At 40.3% G+C, this 18,740-nt stretch overlaps 1 protein-coding gene across 2 annotated transcripts in view; it reads right to left on the bottom strand.

The window, feature by feature from the left end:
• The window catches only part of ABL2 (ABL proto-oncogene 2, non-receptor tyrosine kinase), a 104,667-nt gene extending 91,907 nt beyond the window's left edge, over positions 1 to 12,760 (bottom strand). For both annotated transcript variants that reach the window (XM_069065466.1, XM_069065469.1), the window contains exon 1: positions 12,604 to 12,760. In XM_069065466.1, coding sequence (XP_068921567.1) covers positions 12,604 to 12,760 — 157 coding nt within the window. The remainder of the gene's footprint in view (positions 1 to 12,603) is intronic.
• Positions 12,761 to 18,740: the final 5,980 nt, after the last annotated feature.

Below are 18,740 nucleotides of genomic sequence, written 5' to 3'. Positions count from 1 at the left end.
AGGTCCAAAATAGTAGTCATTACCTCTCCCTCCCCAACTTACCCCTCTTCCAAACTTCCCTATTTCTGTTGAGGTTACCAACAACTTTCCAGTTACAATTCATTCATTACTCCTCATTCTCCCTTTTCCTACACATCCAATCGGCTGCTAAGTTTCATCAATTCTACACCTCCAACACTACATCTTTTCTCCCATCTACACCTTCCTCTCCACTCAGAATATTAGTCAACTTCATTCTGGCCTTCATACCTCTAAAATGGTCAACTGCAAATAGTTTCCTGAAATTGGTCTCTGTCTCCAAGTCTCTCCTCTTTCTAATCCATCCTCTACACAGCTGTCAAAATTATATTCCAAAAGCACAGGTCTAACTATGTCACTTCCCTGCTCAACAAACTCCAATGATACCCTCTAGGATTAAATTCATCCTCCTCTGATATTTTAATTAAAGCCCTTCAGAACTTGCTTCCAATCAGCCTTTCCAGCTTTATCTGCCTTTACCTTAAGATCCAGTCAAAATGGCCTTCTTATTAATTCTTACCCACAAAATCCTGTCTCTCTGCCTATAGGAAGACTGACCCCATGTATTCCTGAAATGCAATCCCTCCTAGCCTTAGCATTCTGAGATCTCTGCAAAGCCTCATTCCTCAAATTACCTCGTACTTACTTTGTATATATTTTGTATATATTTCTACATGTACACATTGTTTCCCTCATAGATTTTCACTTTTGTCTTTTTATCTCTAGTACCTAGCATAGTAACCTGCATACAGTATGCATTTTTAAATTGCTTGAGTTTTTTTAAAAGACCTAGCTTTATACTTATAACTGTAGATAATACTAGTAAAGAAAACTCCTTCTGTTAACATTCTCAATTTTAAAATGAAGAAAAGTATACTTTCCCTCAATTACTCCACAGAAACACAATTAGATACTTTTGAGTTCTTCAGAAGTTTGCAACCTAACAGTGATCTGACCAAAATCATTTTGCAATAATATTATTAAAACATTTTAACCCAGCCTTGCCATTAAGTCATAAAAACCTAACTGTAATATCACTGATCTTATCCAAAAAAGATCAGTGATCATATTCCAGATATAATCTCAGTCATAACAACTGAAAAGTCCACTGTGATCTGCTTATCATTACCTTATTACTTATGTCATGGCTAAAATAATGTTCTTACTGGACTGTTCCCTTCACTGTTTTACCTAACATCACTTTTTCACAGAACCGATGAACAATATCAAGTGGAATATATCTATACACAAATTTTGTTGTATTATTATTACAAGCTGAGTTTTAAGGTAAATAAAATAATTGCCTGTGTTGGTCAATCAATGCTCTTTCTCCCTAAAAATTGTCAAGCTGGCTGAATAGCAGATTTTATAATAACTAAGAATATTTTATAATGAGTCCCAAAAAGCATTCCCCAATGTTAATATCAATTTCCTATTATTCATTTGACACTCTGAATTTGGACTTACAGTAAGTTAATGAACTGTCAGCAATGTTGTAAGTACATATTGATCCAAAAGCTAAACACAAGTGCATCGTACTCTAGAGAAAATATGGTCAAGGGTCAGCTCTAGGTCCTACAAGAAACTGATGATCAAGGACCACAGGCTCTTCCTTCCTCTACAGCCACTCTGACCTGGGCCTTCAAGAGCCTTGATTTCTCCAGCAACACAACTCTATAGGGTTAAAATTAGTTCTTGTACCAATACATAAAAAAGTTTATAGTTGCCAAAATCTGCACTATTTCTAACCTATTGGCCTTAAATCAATGATGTAGATCTTGACACTAAATACATTAATATCAAGGCAATGTCCATACAATGGCTAAAGCTACAATTACAGATTCATAGACTGTTAAATATCATCCAGTCCAAGGCCCTCATTTTACAGATGAGGAAACTGAGGACCAAAGACATGAATTGACTCTGGTATTCCACCTCAGCAGTAGTAAAGCTAAACTCAAATTCAACTACCATGACTTCCATTTCCATGCTCCTTCATATAACTAGTTTCTTGAACTCTTCAGTAACCAAGACATGTAATACAAACCACTTTAAATCATATGTAGATTTTACCTTTTAGGAAAACTAATAATAATGACTTTTCCTTTGCTGCATCCTCAGTCAAAATGTGTTGAAAATTATTCAGGTTTTTTTTTTCCTTCCGTTTTTCAATTTCAAAATGTCTTATTCAAATAAAACAGCTGTATTTCTTCAATGTATTTACATTTAAGTCACAAATACTTAGGATGAGTTAGAGAACAGTAAATGAGCAAATAACCAAAGTGCTGGTCACAATTATTAATAGCTAAAACTCAAAGTCTAAGGATAAATAAAATGTCTCACTCTGAAGACAATACCAAGAGAATGCAAGCAGAATGAATTATGGTAGCAGTCAATATTCTTAGGTCAATTTGCATGTTCATCCTTTACTTCTAGGTATTTTTTTTTTAAGAAATATCTCAGGTTTAAGAAAATAAAAGCCTTGACAGAAAATAAATCCAAAAAAATCAACAAAAACTTTAGGAAACTATTCTGTTCTCTATAAAGCATGGATGGTTTGACCAATTATGCTTGCAGTGTTTCTAATGCTAGTTTTGTTGTTGTTGTTTTGTTTTTAGAAAAAATGTTTATTCAATGCTTCTTTGTGGTCACAAAATGCTAAAGACAAAATTAACCTTCATTCATTCCAGTTTGCTAGATCTGACATATTAAGTTATCAGAACTGCATTTGTATATACATTGTAATAAGTCTCAGACTGTTTTTGCTTGACCTTGACACACAAAGTAGAAGGTTTCTAAACTCCTCCTCCCTGGAAAGCAAACCAGGAACACAAGTGGCCTGGTCCTGCTGAGCTTTGTGTTCTGCTGGATCAAAAGCCAATATACTGGCATCATCACTATGGAGGCGGCTGCAGCACCACAGAACACTCAGCGTTTCAGCAAGAACTGTAAGAAGAACCAAGTCAGAAGAGTATCAAATTGAGATTTTTAAAATCCTAAATCTGGCAAAGCATTACATTTGAGAGTGTGTTCTCTATGCTTTTATTTAGATGATCAACTCAGTATAACAGAATAGAGAAATATGTTCTAATTAGTTCATTATTGACAATTAACATTCACAGATTGCAAAGATTCAGTGACCAGTAAACCAAGGATTACCACAAGAATCATTAATATTTCACATAGAAAAATAGAAAGTTAATTTAACAGCAATCAGGAATTCAAAAGATTGGCTCTTTACCTGCAGAGTTAACATGCTCGATGAAATCTAATTAGCAGAAATAATACAGTAATATACATGTATTGAATATAAATCACAAATAACAAATGTATACAAATTACAAAGACAAATAACACATGTAATGCATCTATCTTGGCATAAACATTAAAGAAAGTTCACAACTTCTGGAATGTTACAATAAAAACCTCTTCAAAATTACCTACCATGCAAACAAACAAAAAGATCATCTACAGTTTCAGGTGATACTTAAACTACTTTAAAAGTTCTGAGACAAACTTTTTAAAATACATGTTTCTATCATTACCACCATTATTTTAAAATGTTACCAAACATTATCTTCAAAGGAAAACCCAAGCCATGAAATCCAACTGAGCTCTTTCACTCTTGGTGACAAGGACAGTCAAAGACAGATAAACATTTGACTACTTGGTAATATTTTTATATATTAATCGTTATTGATTATAATTTTGTGTAAATTTTTTTCTTTGCAATTAAAGTTGTGATAAAAACATTCAAATTTCAATTTCAAAATCTATCATAGATACATTGAATATTTTTTAAAAGCAAACACTCATTTGCAAATATTTATAGACTTTCTGGGATGTGCCAAGGATAGTGCTACCTAGGTGCTTTTGGGAACATAGGAATTTGTATAAGCTAGAGCTCCTACCTTCCAGGAGTTTGCAATCTAACAAATGAGAGAAGACATTACAGAAATAACCATACAATCAGTACACTGATATGAATAACTGTATCAGCATGTAGATTTCTAAAGTACTTCAGCTGATATAACCAGATAAGACAACTGTTTACATTTTTAAAACATTGAAATTAAAAAAAAAACTTACCCACAGTTTTCTAAGGAAGCATGGATTAGTTCAATGATTTCAATATAGTAAGGTTACATTAAGCCTTTATTAAGAATTCTAAATGGTATTCCTAAAATAATAGCAAGAAGTAAAGTGTAACCTACCAATGAAAATAAAACTACTTAAACATTCAATAAAGAATACTTAGAGAATCACTGGTCTAGGATATTACACACTAATTAGTTAAATTTCTAAATGAAGATTCAGCTAGTAACCATTTTATCTCTTTGTCCAAGCACAATGACTATGATGCCAAGGTCCAGTCTTCTGGACTTACCCTGGACTATGCTAATGGACTCAAGAAGTACATCAAAGGGGCAGCTAGGTGGTGCAGTGAATAGAGCACCAGCCCTGAAGTCAGGAGGATCTGAGTTCAAACACTTAACACTTACTAGCTGTGTGACGTTGGGCAAGTCACTTAACCCCAATTGCCCTGCCTTCCCCCCTCCAAAAAGAAAAAAAAGTACATCAAAGCAGTAGTATCATCTTTATACACAAAGATACTAGAAATATGGAATCAAATAATCACATATCCCAGATCCTCATATTTAACACCATATTGATTTTGGAAAATGTCTATGCTTAGGGTAAGGATCGGTTTTAGGTTCTAGAAGAAACTGATGATCAAAGATCCCAGATTCCCCTTCCCTCTACAACTACTCTCATCTAGGCCTCCAAATGTCTTGATTCCTCCAGTAACAGAACTCCTGCTTCATCTTCCTCAAAAGATTAAAAGAACATTAGCAGAAAGGAGATCTTAATATACTCTAGTCCCACTTCCCAGTACAAGTCGCTTAAAAAAAAAAAAAAGATAGTCTGGTTTCCCTTTGGAGACAACTGAAGAAACCTGGCTATAAATTTAGGAACTTCTCTTTCTAACTGCCCTCTCCTCCTCCTAACCCCTATCACCTTCATACTCATAAACAAATAAACAAACTCCCCACTTGTCTCCTCATAGTTAAAATGTCTTAAATGAAAAAGGTTTTCCCTCTACAATTATAGATAAAAGATCACACACATCAGTGGACGTAACATATTTACAAAAATTATTCTACTTACTTTAGTGATCATCAGTCTACGATAAATTAAATATAAATAATATCAGATTTTTACCTGTTTTGATAGGTAAAGAAAGAAGGGAAGCATTAGGGCTTTGAAGGAAGGCTTGGTCCATCATGGCGCGGACAAAGAGTACAAGGAGAGAAACTTGATACAGCAGAAGACAATCCTAAATATCACACAATTTTGCCTAAAAATCCAATTTATATGCAATATAAATACAACTTCGTATACAATACAAATACATTGCAGTATTGTCACATAATATGGGGCAGCTAGGTTATTAGTGGATAGAGTGCTGTGTCTGGAGTCAGGAAGACTCCTTTTCCTGAGTTCAAATCTGGCCTCAGACCCTTACTATCTGTATAACCCTGGGCAACTGACTTAATCTTGCTTGCCTCAGTTCATCATCTATAAAATGAGCTGGAGAAGGAAATGGTAAACCACTCCAGTATCTCTTCCAAGAAAACCCCAAATGGGGTCATGGAGAGTCAGATATGACTGAAAAACAATTTCATGTCATATAGCTAGAAATGCAGATAAATCTTATTCTTGACTTATGAAGTTTTTTGTTTTTAAATAAAGAAATCCAGCTGACTTCATACAGATAAGTTTAGGTCTCTGGAGATTTTATTCCTTGAGGTATTACACATGTCATTATAAATGAAACTACCTAAAAATACTGTTTCATTTGTCCTGGGAGGAGTGTGGCACAGTGCACAGAGCACCAAGCTTAGAGATAGGAAAATCCAGGTTCAAGTCCTGTTGCTGACCTATACCGGTTATATAAATTTAGATAATCACTTTCTCAGTGTTTCCTCGCCTATAAACTGGGAACAATAATAATAAAAGTGATCACCCACCAGGGTGTTCTGAAAATCATATAAATATATGTAAAACATCTTGCAAAATTTAAAGAAACTACCAGATGTTCATCATAATTACTATTATTGGCAACAGTGCAATTTTCCATTCTAACACTCCACTTTTAATTCAAAAAATCATGTAAAGATAAAAATTGAGCCAAAATTCCAAATGAAGAAAAACAACTATAATTCAAGAGGAAGTTTATTATGATGAGTTTAACTTAAAAAAAATCATCATCACTACATCTTAATTTGATATGACTACTATAAATAGTGAAAACAAATGGTTAACTATATGTAATGGAGGTTGAAGCTAAATTATTGTACTATTTTAGAATGTTTAATATGAATTTAAGAGATGGGGACAAGAGCTGTGATTTCATTGGTATAGGGAACTCCCAGGCTAGGAATTCACTCTACCAATGCAGGTCAGTACCTTCTCTGCAATTTGTCAGCTGCCTTGAGCTCTAAGAGGCTCAGTGACCAGCCCAGGGTGACACAGGCAGTATGTATCAGGGGCAGGGCATGAAAAACAGAACTTTCTCACTCTGAAGCCAGCTCTCTGTCCCCAACATGCTGCCTCAAATTAAAGAAACAAGATAAAATGCTACCCTACAGATTTGGACACAAAACTTCATTGACAAACAAAGATCTGAAAAGTCACGTGGTGATCTTACTAATTGAATACCAAAAATGATTCACAACATATGATGTTCACAGAAGGCACTGACAGGGCAAATAGCTAGTAATCAGGTAGTTTCAATTGTAGATATACTACCACCTAGCTATATAAACATCTTGTAAGAGATTGGACTAGATGAAGTCCAAGATATGTTCTACTCTAAAATCCTACAATTTTAAGTTACTGTTCTGATCTTCCTAAGTATTATCTAGTCCACATTAAAAGAATGAACATTTTGGATGAAAGACCAAAATCAAGAAGCATACTCAACTACTTCAAACCCCTGCAATTCATCCATCAATGCAGATCATTACCCATCATGACTTCTCAGATGATGGTTCAAACTTACTATGCTCAAAAAGCAGTACTACCTGATGCCAACCTAACATCATAAGCCTATGGACATTTACTAAGTTGAAAAGAAGATACACAAGGGGCGGCTAGGTGGCATAGTGAATAGAGCACCAGCCCTGGAGTCAGGAGGACATGAGTTCAAATCCAGCCTCAGACACTTAACACAAAAACTAGCTGTGTGATCTTGGGTAAGTCACTTAACCCTAACTGCCCTCCAAAAAAGCAGAAGGAAGGAAGGAAGGAAGGAAGGAAGGAAGGAAGGAAGGAAGGAAGGAAGGAAGGAAGGAAGGAAGGAAGGAAGAGAAAGAAAGAAAGAAAGAAAGAAAGAAGAAAAGTTACACAATCTATTACAAGTCAATATTCCAAGACTTTCCAACTTGGTAGCATCTGCTAGAACTTAATTTTTACTGTTATAACCTTCAAGAACCCAGAAAATGCTAAGTCACAACGAAACAGAGCATTTTAATTTAAAGGAACTACCATAACAATGCATATGGTATGTGAAACATACAAAGTAAAGAAACACAAAACTGTAATTGGCTGTCATTATCAGTGCCATACATTGTGCATTTTTCCTGATTATTTCTCATTAACTCAATAAACTAAGATCTAACTACCACCTCTGAAGAGCTAGCTACCCATCTGTGTTTATCTATGTACACACACATGCACAGAGATATATATGTATTGTGTACACACATATATAATGTGTATTATATATAAAGTTTATATATGTATATATAACTTGGAGTACTCAGAGAAGGTAGTACTTTAGTCAGACTTTGGAGGAGATGGAAAAGATGGAAAAGGGCAGACATTTTAGATAGGGGGAACTATCTGCATGACAGGATGAAATGTAGTGTTTGTGGGACAATAAGGAGAAGTAACTAAATATAATGAAGAATTTGGGTGTTACTGAAGAATGCAGCCAGTTAAGATGGTTATCTGAAATTAGAACGATAGCTAGATAGATGACAGATATCTAGATTTCTTTTATAGTTGTAACTCTGAATAGCAATTTATATCAGTTATAGTTTCAGAATTTTTCATTGTATGTTCTGGTTCTATAAATTAAATGTCAACTAATATTTCACTATTTTTCCTAAAGCATAAGAAAGTACTGCAGATTAATTCAGAATCTAACAGAAGAGCTCACAAAATGTTCGATTTTCTCAATAAGGGCTGATTCCATCTTTATTTTCTTCCATATTTGCCTACTCTTTTTAAATTATCAATTACCACAAAAAACTCTTTTTCCCTTTAGAAAGAGGTAACAATTGTAAAGCACTTAGCAAAGCACCTGGTACACAGTAGGTGTTTAATAAAGGCTTGTTCCTTTTTCCCCTTCCCCCTAAGGATCAACTTGCAACTTCTATGATAATTAGTATCTCTCCATTTTCAAATGTTACACAGCACTATAGAAAATAGCTCTCATGTACTTATCAGAGTCCACTTTCTGTTATAGTTGTTTGTGAATATCTTATCTCCCCTACTGGATTATAAAATCCTTGAAGGGACAGATGTTTTACACAGATGTATCTTTGGACAAAATCCCTTAGTGCTGAATGTCATGTCTCCCTCAAAATAGGTGCTCAGTAAATGCTTGTTAAACCACTTGGATTTGAGAATATCAACACTATTCTAGTCATTCAGACTTGAAACTTTACAATGGTTTGACTGATTCTTATTTTCATTTTCCACAGGCAATTACCAAATCCCTACTAGTCTTCCTTGAGACATCTTTCATACTCCTTCCCTTCCATTTCATTGTCACAACAGGTCAATGCTAGTCATTTCATGCTTAGATTACTGCAACAGTCCTCTATAGCTGACCTCATCAACTCATCTCCTCCAATTCGAATCCATTCTGTATAGCGTTGCCAGACTAATCTTCCTTAACATTATTTTATGATCAACAGATTTTTGCCCTATCTGCCTCAATAAAGTTATGAGGAAGGAGCTTTGTAAATTGGAAAGTACTATATAACTGTGAGCTGCTATTTTAGTTGTGAGAGCATCCCAACCTTTCTAAGCTAACTTTCACTGAATACATTATGCTACAGGATCATACATTATCTATACCCTGTGAAAACTGTCATTCAAAAAAAATCTAAGGTGATTATCTCAATGTGTAACTTTCCTTTTCTGTCACAAATTCAAAGAGAATGTTTACTGCCAATGCTTCAACCATCACCTTCCTTCAGACCCTAGAGAGACTTTGTGCTAAAAAGACCCAGTAAACAGTTATGCCCCCCACATCATGCCCCTTTCTAATCTAGCTCTTGCAGCCATCACCAGGGAATTAATCTGTTTGGAAAGGTAACCCGGCAATTGCTTCTGCAGGTCCTGCAGCCCCTCCTCAGCAACCACAGCTAGAGACAACTCAGAAAAGATAATTCTCCCCAGTCCTTGGAACTGGCAAATGGCTCAACCTCACAGTTTTATCAATGGAAATTATATTAAGGAAAGCATATGACCATCTGTTTTACTGCTGAACCCTAAAGATCACGGGGCCTTTCCAACTTACTCCTATATATGTTGTCTCCCCCTACTACAACATGAACTCCTCGAGTGCATCTATTGGTATCAACTTTATATTTGTCTTCACCTTTAGTGAGAGCTTACTAAGCACTTACGTACTCATTTATCATCATGCCAGTCCTCTCCTACAAAATTTTCAAATGTTCTTTCTTCGCTACTAAATCAACTCAAAACTAAGCTGGTTTTCATGGACTTGTATGGTCACGCCTTACCTAATCATCCATTCAAAATCTTCACCCTCACTATCCCACAAACACTACATTCATCCTCTGAGTCTTTTTTTTTAGGTTAAGTGACTTGCCCAAGGTCACATGACTAGTTTTTGTGTTAAGTGTCTGAGGTTGGATTTGAACTCGGTTCCTCCTGACTCCAGGGCTGGTCCTCTATTCACTGTGCCACCTAGCTGTCCCTAGCCTCTAAGCCTTTACTCTCATCTATAGAAGGCAAAATGCCTTCTTCTTGGGGCGGCTAGGTGGCACAGTGAATAGAGCACTGGCCCTGGAATCAGGAGGACCTGGGTTCGGATCCGGCCTCAGACACTTAACACAAAAAATAGCTGTGTGACCTTGGGCAAGTCACATAACCCCAATTGCCCTCCAAAAAGCAAAAAAAAAAAGCAAAAAACAAATAAAATGCCTTCTTTTTTCCCTCCTCCGTTCCATCCCCTTCAAAGTCCAACTAAAATCCCTTCTTCTCTGACTACTCTTACTGGTATCTACTTACTATTACTACACTTACCTGTATCTCTCTTCTCAAAACTGGTCTTAAATTTAAGAATATATGTAATAATATTTATCATATATTAATATGTAAGTATATATAACAATAATATAGAATAATTATTCTTTAACTTTCACATGTGTTGTTGTTCTTATCTCCCCAGCTAGACTGAAAATTCTTTAAGGGGTTAGATCTATTTCTCAATCAACAATTATTCTTTAAGTACCTAATATGTGCTACATACTACATAAATAAATATAATATACAAGCAATGTAAATAGGAAATAACATGGGCACCAATACTTAGCAGAAAGGAACAAATGATCAGGAAAGGCTTCCCTGGGGGATGGCACTTGAGCTAAATGTTAAAAGGAGCTGCTTAGGGATTCTAAGAAGCAGAGGTAAGGAAGAAGTACATTACAGGCATGAGAGATAGTCTGCAAAAGCTAATAAAATGTCATGAACAAGGTATATGTAGCCAATTAGCCCTTTCAGCTAGAATGTAGAGAGTGTGAAGGACGCTAATGTGTAGGAAGCCAGTAAAGATAGGTCCAGATGAAGAGATTTAAAAGAGAGAGACTATATTCTGTCCTAGAGGAACTAGGGTGCCACTGGATCTTGCTGAAGTGGATAGGGACATGGTCTAACCTGTGTTTGAAAAGTCACTTTGGTAGATTGTACTCTACACTGTGTAGAGTACAAACTGGAGAGACCAAATAGGATGCTATAGCAGTAGTCTAGGTGAGAAGAGAGAAGAGCCTAAATTATAGTAGTTGTGGTAAGAGTGGTGTGAAGGGGTTGCAAGTGAGGAAAACCAAGGAAGTAAAACTGACAACTGACAAAACTTGGCAATTGATTGAATGGGGGTTGAGGGGGTGGAGGGAGGAATAAGGGGGACATAATGACTCTAAAGTTGCAAACTTGGATGGCTGGAAGGATAGTGGTACCTCAGACAAGAGTAAGAAGTTGGGAAAAGGGTATGTTTTCATTAAAAAAAAAAAGACTTTTTCACAGCCTTCCAGTCCCTAAGTGCTTCACCATCGAAATTACTTCCTATATACTTTGTGTATGTATACACACATATGTATGTATTCCCCTGTAGAGTGGAAGCCACTTGAGAGCAGGAACTGTTTTGATTTGGTCTTTTTCTCTCCAGTGCCTGGCACAAGTAGGTGCTCAATAAATGCTTCCCAACTGAGAGGGAGAATTTAAGATGCCTTCTAAACATCTAGTGGGAAATGTCCAATGGTCAGCTGACCAATGCATGACTGGCGCTCAGGAGAGAAACTAGGGCTGGATTTATAAGCCTGGAAGTCACTGTCAGCATCACCAAATCCAAGGGATCTAATGAGATCACTGAGAGAAAAATAAACCCATGGCAGAACCTTAGTGCACACTCACAAAAATACTTCAACAAATATTTTCCTAAGAATTGCTTGTCCACACGTTCCTCCATATTGAATTATCTCAAGAGAAACTAACTCATACTACACCTTTATCAAAGGTTCGCCTGAAAAGATCAGTACAGCCTTTAGCCCTGATAGGAGTACCAAATACAAACCCTATCTCCTTTCTCATTCAAAAACCCATCAATATCACCAAATATTCCTGGACATTGGACAGCAGCTTCTTTAGAAAACCCCCACCTCTCATCTCTCTGACCCTCAATGAAGTCTCCTCAGAAAACAGCTCCCTACTTCTCTCTCTCCTCAAATCTCTGAAGCCTCTCGTGGAAGTCGGATCTGCTGGAAGTCTTTCTACCTCTCATATGCCTTTACCCCTTTTTTATGTCTCCATTTCCCAGATTGCACCCTGTGGGTCCAGCGCCTACTACGTGCTGAGTGCTTGGAGATACAGGGACAAAAACCGAACAGTCCCCGCTCCAGAGGAGCTCGCAGGGCAATGCAAACACGTTAAAGCCAGGGGCAATTCGGGGAGGTCTCTAGGATTAGGGTTCCTGGAGGCTGGAGGATTTGGCTTGACTCTGAGGTGCAGCCCCCCACGCCTCACCCCCTGACACCTACGTTTGTTTCATCTGCTGACCTCGTTTGTCCCCCTTGGATTAGGAGTCCATCTGTCCATCCTCGGGGGTACAACTCACGCGTTCTCCTACCCACCCCTCCCCCTTCTTCCTCCTCCTCCTCGCGGGGTCGCCTGGGGTCCCCGCGGCTGCCCCCACGGGGAGGCCCACGCCCGGGGTCCCGGCCTCGGCCCCCCTCGCGCCCCCGCCCGCGCGCCCCCTCCCTCACTCACCATGCTGGGTGAAGATATTGAAGCCGGCCTCCTCCGCGCGCCCCGCCGGGTCCCGCCTGCGCCCGGCCGGCCTGGCGGCGCTGCTCCCGCGGCTCCCGCGGGGCTGCGGCTGCTGGAGCCCCGGCGCCTCCCCGACGCGGCCCACCTGCTGCCCCATCCCCGCGCTCGCGTACTCCCGAGCCCCCGCCGACCCCCGGTCACATTCCTCCCTTCCTGGCTCCGGCCTCGGGGCTCCCTGCCCGGCGCTCGCTAACTCGCTTGCTGCAGCGGCGGCGGCCGGCCCGGCCGAGCGGCCTTCGTGCGCGGGGTCTCGGCCGCCGCCTCCACTGGGCTGCGGGAGACTCACGGGCTCCGGCGTTCCCTCCCCCTCCGGCGGCCCCGCGCCCCCAACGCCGCCGCTGCCGCCGCCGCCGCTACTGCCGCCATCTTAACCACTGAGCACGGGCGGAGCGTGGGACAGAGCGTCTCCCGCCCCCCCTCCCCCCGACCGGCACCTCCGCTACACGGGGGCGGGGCCTGTCGCCGTGGCTCCGCCCAGTCCCCGCCCACCTCTCATCTCGGGCCCGCCCTCCCCTCCCTAGCTCGGCTGCCTCCAGTAGCGTGCATTTCTCTCCACCTGAGCCCTGGTCCTCCGCTCCCCGACGGCCTCTAACCCCTCTTATTCCTGCCCCACGGGCGCCCCCCACGCGGTCCTCCTCGACTTCCACCCACGGCAGCCTCCTCCTCTGAGGGCGGCCGGCCCTGACCTCCACCTGTGTCAGGGTGGGCAAGCAACGGGCATTTGCTGAGGGCCCAGCCGGGTTTGCCGGTACATTGTTGGACTTAGAATCGGGAAGAGCTGAGTTCGAAGGTGACCCTGGACAAGTCACCTGACCTCTCTGAGCCTCTGTTTTGTAAAACGGAGATATCACCTACTTCACAGGTTTGTGTGTTGCTGATCAATTGCGAATCAAATGAGATGTCATTGGTAAGGAGGCACTTTGAAAACCTTCAAATGTACATAAATACTCTTGATCATTATCAGTCAGTCAGTAAGCATTTATTAAGTAAGCCTACTATGTACCAGGCTTTTGCTAAGTCCTGGGGATGCAAAGGAAGGCAAGACAGTCTCTGCCCTCAAGGAATTCATAATCTAATTGAGGAGTCAACGTACAAAGAAGTTATGTATATACAGGATAATATTGGCTTTATTCTATCTATACACATATATGTGTGTGTACATATTTATTATGTATATTTAAATATATATTTATGTAGTATATATACACAGGGTAAATTGGAAATAACCAACAGAGGGAAGAGATTAGCATCAAAAGGGATAGGGAAAGGCTTCTTATAGATTGGGATTGAAGAAAGTCAGGAGGTGGAGATGAAGAGAGAGAGAATTCCAGGCAGGGGGGTGTTATGGGAATGCAAATTTGGAAGATCTTCCCTGCCCCTAGGCTAAAGTGCACCTGAAGCCTCGGGTGGGAGGCTTGTTTTTCAGTAGATACTTCTTGATTGGCCAGTGAGTCAATAAGGTTGTTACATTCTCTGAGCCAGGAGAAGGCTATATAAGCCCTGATGTGTAGCTTTGTTTTGGGACTCACTTTGAGAAGTGTTCTGTGATTTGATCTGACTTATGGGAAGCCGTTGTTGAGAGTCCCCCGGCTTTGAAAAACCCAGATGTGGAAACCCAGATGTTGACTGGGTATGGATGTAATGGTTGGACAGTTTGGAAATCTGTCTACTTGATCTGTTTCTGTCTTGATAATTCTGCCTGTATGCTTTGAAGTTCGGGGTGCTGACCTTTTTCCCCTGAACAAGGTAAACGATATATGTCTGACTGATTAAAGTAAGCTTGTTAACCCATTTTGAGTTGCTTTCCTTTAACAAAGCAGATCCAAGAACCTGTGGTAGCTGCAAACCCTGAGGACCCTTGGGGTGCTTGCTGCTACAGGGGGCAGCCAGTGAAAATGCAGGAGTGGACAGATGATAGCAAGGAAGCCAATATCACTTCACCTACTTCAGGGATAGTAAGATGTAAGAAGGCAGAGTCTCCACATACCAGCAATTCTGAAATCCAGCTGAGGAAACAGAAAACAAAGAAAATTTTTGTGGATAGGCGTAGATTAAAATAACTGGGAGGATGAATTATACTTCTATATGCTCTGAGATTGTGAAGGTATGGGCATTCCCTCTGCCAGTGCAGGTCTCAAACACAGCCCCAACCCTTCCCCCTTCCCCACCCCCCACACTACTTTGAAAGTAGCCTTGGAAGAGTTGCTGTGGCCCTGGAACTAATCACCCTGCAAACCACCTTGGGGATGTACCATTCTGAACTTGAGCCAGCCTGGGCCTCTGAAGAGAGGTCAGTCAACCAACCAAAGAACAAGCATTCATTAGGTGTTTGACACTGTGTAGGCATAGTGGATACAAAACCAAAAAAGTCAAACAGTCACTAGAAAAGCTTACCTTCTATAGGAAAAACATACATGGAGGGAGAGAGGGGTGGGCCTAGACTTATGATTTCATTGGTATAAAGACCTTTCAGATGAGGAAACTCCCCCCACCATTATAGGTCCACACCTTTTCTATGACTTATATGTGGACTTAGAGAGGTCAAGTTACTTGCCCATGATCACACAGCCATTACATGTCAGAAGTGGGATTAGAACCCGGACCTTCCTGATTCTGAGGCTAGAGCTCTATTGCTTACCAACTATATCATGCTGCCTTATATAATATACACACATATGTATACATTCATGCATGTGTATCATGTATGTGTATATGCACATATATGCACCTGTGTGTACTGTGCACAAAATAAAAATATCACTAGCAGCTGGGGAAAGTCAGAAAGGATTCATGTAGAAGGTGGTGCTTGAGGTGAGATTTGTAAGAAACTGAGGCTTCAAAGAAGCAGAAGTGAGGAAGGAGTGCATTCCAGGCAGGGCAACAGATAACCCATGCCAAAGCAAAGAGGCAGGTGATGGAATGTTTTTGCTTTCCTTTGTATTCTCATCACTTAGCACAGTGCCTGACATAGTAAGCACTTTTAATAAATACTTGTTGATTGATTGATTGATTGCTCTGTTTGAGGAACAGCTAAAAGGCTGGTTTGTCTGGCTCAAAGAGCACAGGAAGGGGAATAAGATATACTAAATATGGAAAGGTCGATTGGAGCCAGATTATAAAGAGCTTTAAATGTCAAACAGAGAAGAGGAGATAAGACTACAGCTATCTTAATAATCTAGACTACAACCAGAACCTCAGCTTGGAAAATTAGAGCCTGTGGATCTGCTACCACAACTTTTAAAAACCCAAGTTAACCTTCACATAACTATTAAGACTTTAGTTGAGGAAAAATAAAAATTATCTCACTTAGCAAAGCTCTTTAATTTCATTGTTGTTAATACTCCCTCTACTAATCCAGTTCATAACTCCTTTATACTACAGAACAAGATTATTATAATGTAGCAGGAACTTTGACCTCAATTTCCCTGGACGTCACCAGTTACGTTGTCCCATCGGGGTTCTAGAAGTACCCCTGAGGGGTTGTAGTGTCTCCTCTCTTCAGTTACAGGCTCAAGCCCCCATTCCAGTAGGTCTTTTTCCTTCTGTTAACTGCCAAGTATGAACATCTCAGTTCTTTTTAACAAATTAGTATCAATTAGCTTTTTCAAAGGGATATTGACTTCAAAGATATATCAGGACAGATATACAAACATTTCCCCTCCACACTAGGGGCAACACTCTTCCCTCTAATACCTCTGTCTCTGGGGAGAGTGGACTCACACTTAACACAGTTTCTGTATAACATTTGTTCCACCAAGTTTATGTCCAAATGGGGCACCACTTGCAGACAAGCCCTTGTCTCAACTACTACTGGGCTAGATCCCACTGGGTCTATCTCAAGGTCATTTCTTGTTCCTCAGGGCTTCAAAGCAGGACTAACTAAGTGCAAAATCTGACATAGACTTTGTTCTTGAATCTCTGGTGGTACTTCCTTCTGACCTGTCAAAACTCACAGTGTTGCAGGCACCCTCTTTACCTAAAATGAAAGAACAAACACTGATGAGAACTGAGGACTCTATTCAAAGGCCTGAGGCCTCTTCCCTCACAGTATTGTCCCTCACCAGAACTCTACTCGGCTGAAAGAAGTCAAACCAAGAGACAAAGGATGAGGTAGACTGGTGCTTTTTAAATACTCAGTGCTGGACCTAGCCTGAGTCAATGCAAGAAACTCCTTCCTATTCACCAAGTGGTCAGGAGACCAGAAGCACTTAGAGAATATCTATACGTGAGCCAACATCTACCTGGGATTGAAAAAGCCAGGCACTCTGCACATATTTATAAGGACTGGGATATCTGCCCTTTGAACTGACCATGTACTCAGCTTTACACCAGCTCAAGGGAGAGGGAACTAGTCCCCCATTCTAATAGTAAAAATGATACAACCTGTCTATCATAAATACTTGTTGAATGAATGAAAGAATGGTGTTTTAGCTAGATTCTCCTAAAGCAAGTGAAATCCCTGATTTGAGATATCATTGTTCCCCTCTAACCTATGAGGGAGCATAATATTATAATTAGCAGCATAACCTCCTGAAATACTTTACTATTCAACCTATTAATTGCCAATTCATGGCCTTTTCTAAGTCCTTATCCTTCCTGTCGAGGGCCATCTCCAGTCATCCTGATCTATATCGGGCCACTGGACCCAGATGACTCCAGAGGAGGAAGTGAGGCTGGTGACTTTGCACAGCCTGCCTCACTGAAATCCAATTCACTTGCAAGTCGTGATGTCATAGTCCTCTTCGACAGTGAAGGACAAACAACAGACAACATCAAGAGGCCTTCCGGGTTCTGCCATAGCATTAGACACTTGACAGTCTCCTCCTAGACACTCTCTTTCCCTGCTCTCTTATGGCTCTCCTCCTACCTGCATGGCCAGTCCTTCTTAACCTATTTTGCTGCAGTATCTGACTCATCCCACCCCCACATATAGCCAGGACTTCATCATAAGCCCTCTTTACAGGCCATCTCCCAGGCCCAGAACATATTCTCTCCCCACCTCTCCCTGTTGGAATTCCTGTTTTCTTAACAAGCTCTCCTTAAGTACCAATTCCTATAGGAATCTTGTCCAAATCTCCAGCCTCTTAGTGACTAGTGCCCTCCCCCCATTATCACGTGTGTATTTTATACTTAGTTTGCTAGGTACATTCTGTTTGCCCTGATAAAATGTAAACTCCTTGAGAGAAGAGACTATTTAATTTTTGTCTTCTCCTCTCCAGCTCCAAGCACACAATGCCTGGCCCAATGAAGGCGCTTTATAAAAGAATGCTGAATAAATGTTGAACTCTGCATACATTTGTTCCTGTAACTCCCACAGTCCAAAATCGATGTGACTTTCCCTGCCAAAGCACTTTGTGCAGTGCTCATAATGGTACTACATCGTCAGTAAATATTCTCTGATGACAAAGGAGAACGAGTATATCCCTTTGCCATGAGAATCTGAGTCAGGTCTTACTCATCCTTAGCCTGTTTACCCAGAAGAGTGACTCAGACAGAAGTGAAAAATGTACTAACTTACTTTGTATTTTTAAATTTAAACAAATGGTACCTCCCCCACACATTCACTCCCCTTTCCCACACCGTTGCCAGTTGATGTCGATCCTATAGAGTGTCTCCAAGCTGTTCTTTCTTCTGTACCCTACCCTTCTTTGGCCTTGGTTGCTTTATAATCACTGGCTGCCAAAAATCAGTCATTGGAGGACCCAGTAGCCAACTGCCAAGTAAGCAGGGATTGTTCAAGAACTGAGGCTGGAGGGTTGCAAACCCAGTAGCAATGAAACTTAAGATTGGAGAAGCAGGTTAGCAAACGAATAGAAACAACTACTACCTCCATAGGTATGTTTTTTTTTTTTTGTCTTTTATAAAACCAGGCAGGTTGGAGGAGAATATAGATCAGGAAACAAAGAGCCTAGTTGTTTTCCTAATACTGCCTCCCCATCTAATAGGGGGAAGTACACAAGTGAGCACAGATTTATTTTGGCGGACCTTTTCTATGATGACTCAACATTTCCATTCACCTGTTTGCATATACAGTATTTCAAAGGTTCATGTCACGTTGGTGTTGTTGACTCCTCAAG

The sequence above is a fragment of the Petaurus breviceps genome, unplaced genomic scaffold (genome assembly GCF_028583685.1).
Source record: "Petaurus breviceps papuanus isolate PSGF00001 unplaced genomic scaffold, PetGlider_PUasm1.0 90692, whole genome shotgun sequence".
NCBI classification, from domain to species: Eukaryota; Metazoa; Chordata; class Mammalia; order Diprotodontia; family Petauridae; genus Petaurus; species Petaurus breviceps.
The sequence above is the reverse complement of the archived record's forward strand: the minus strand, read 5'-3'. Positions and strand labels throughout refer to the sequence as shown.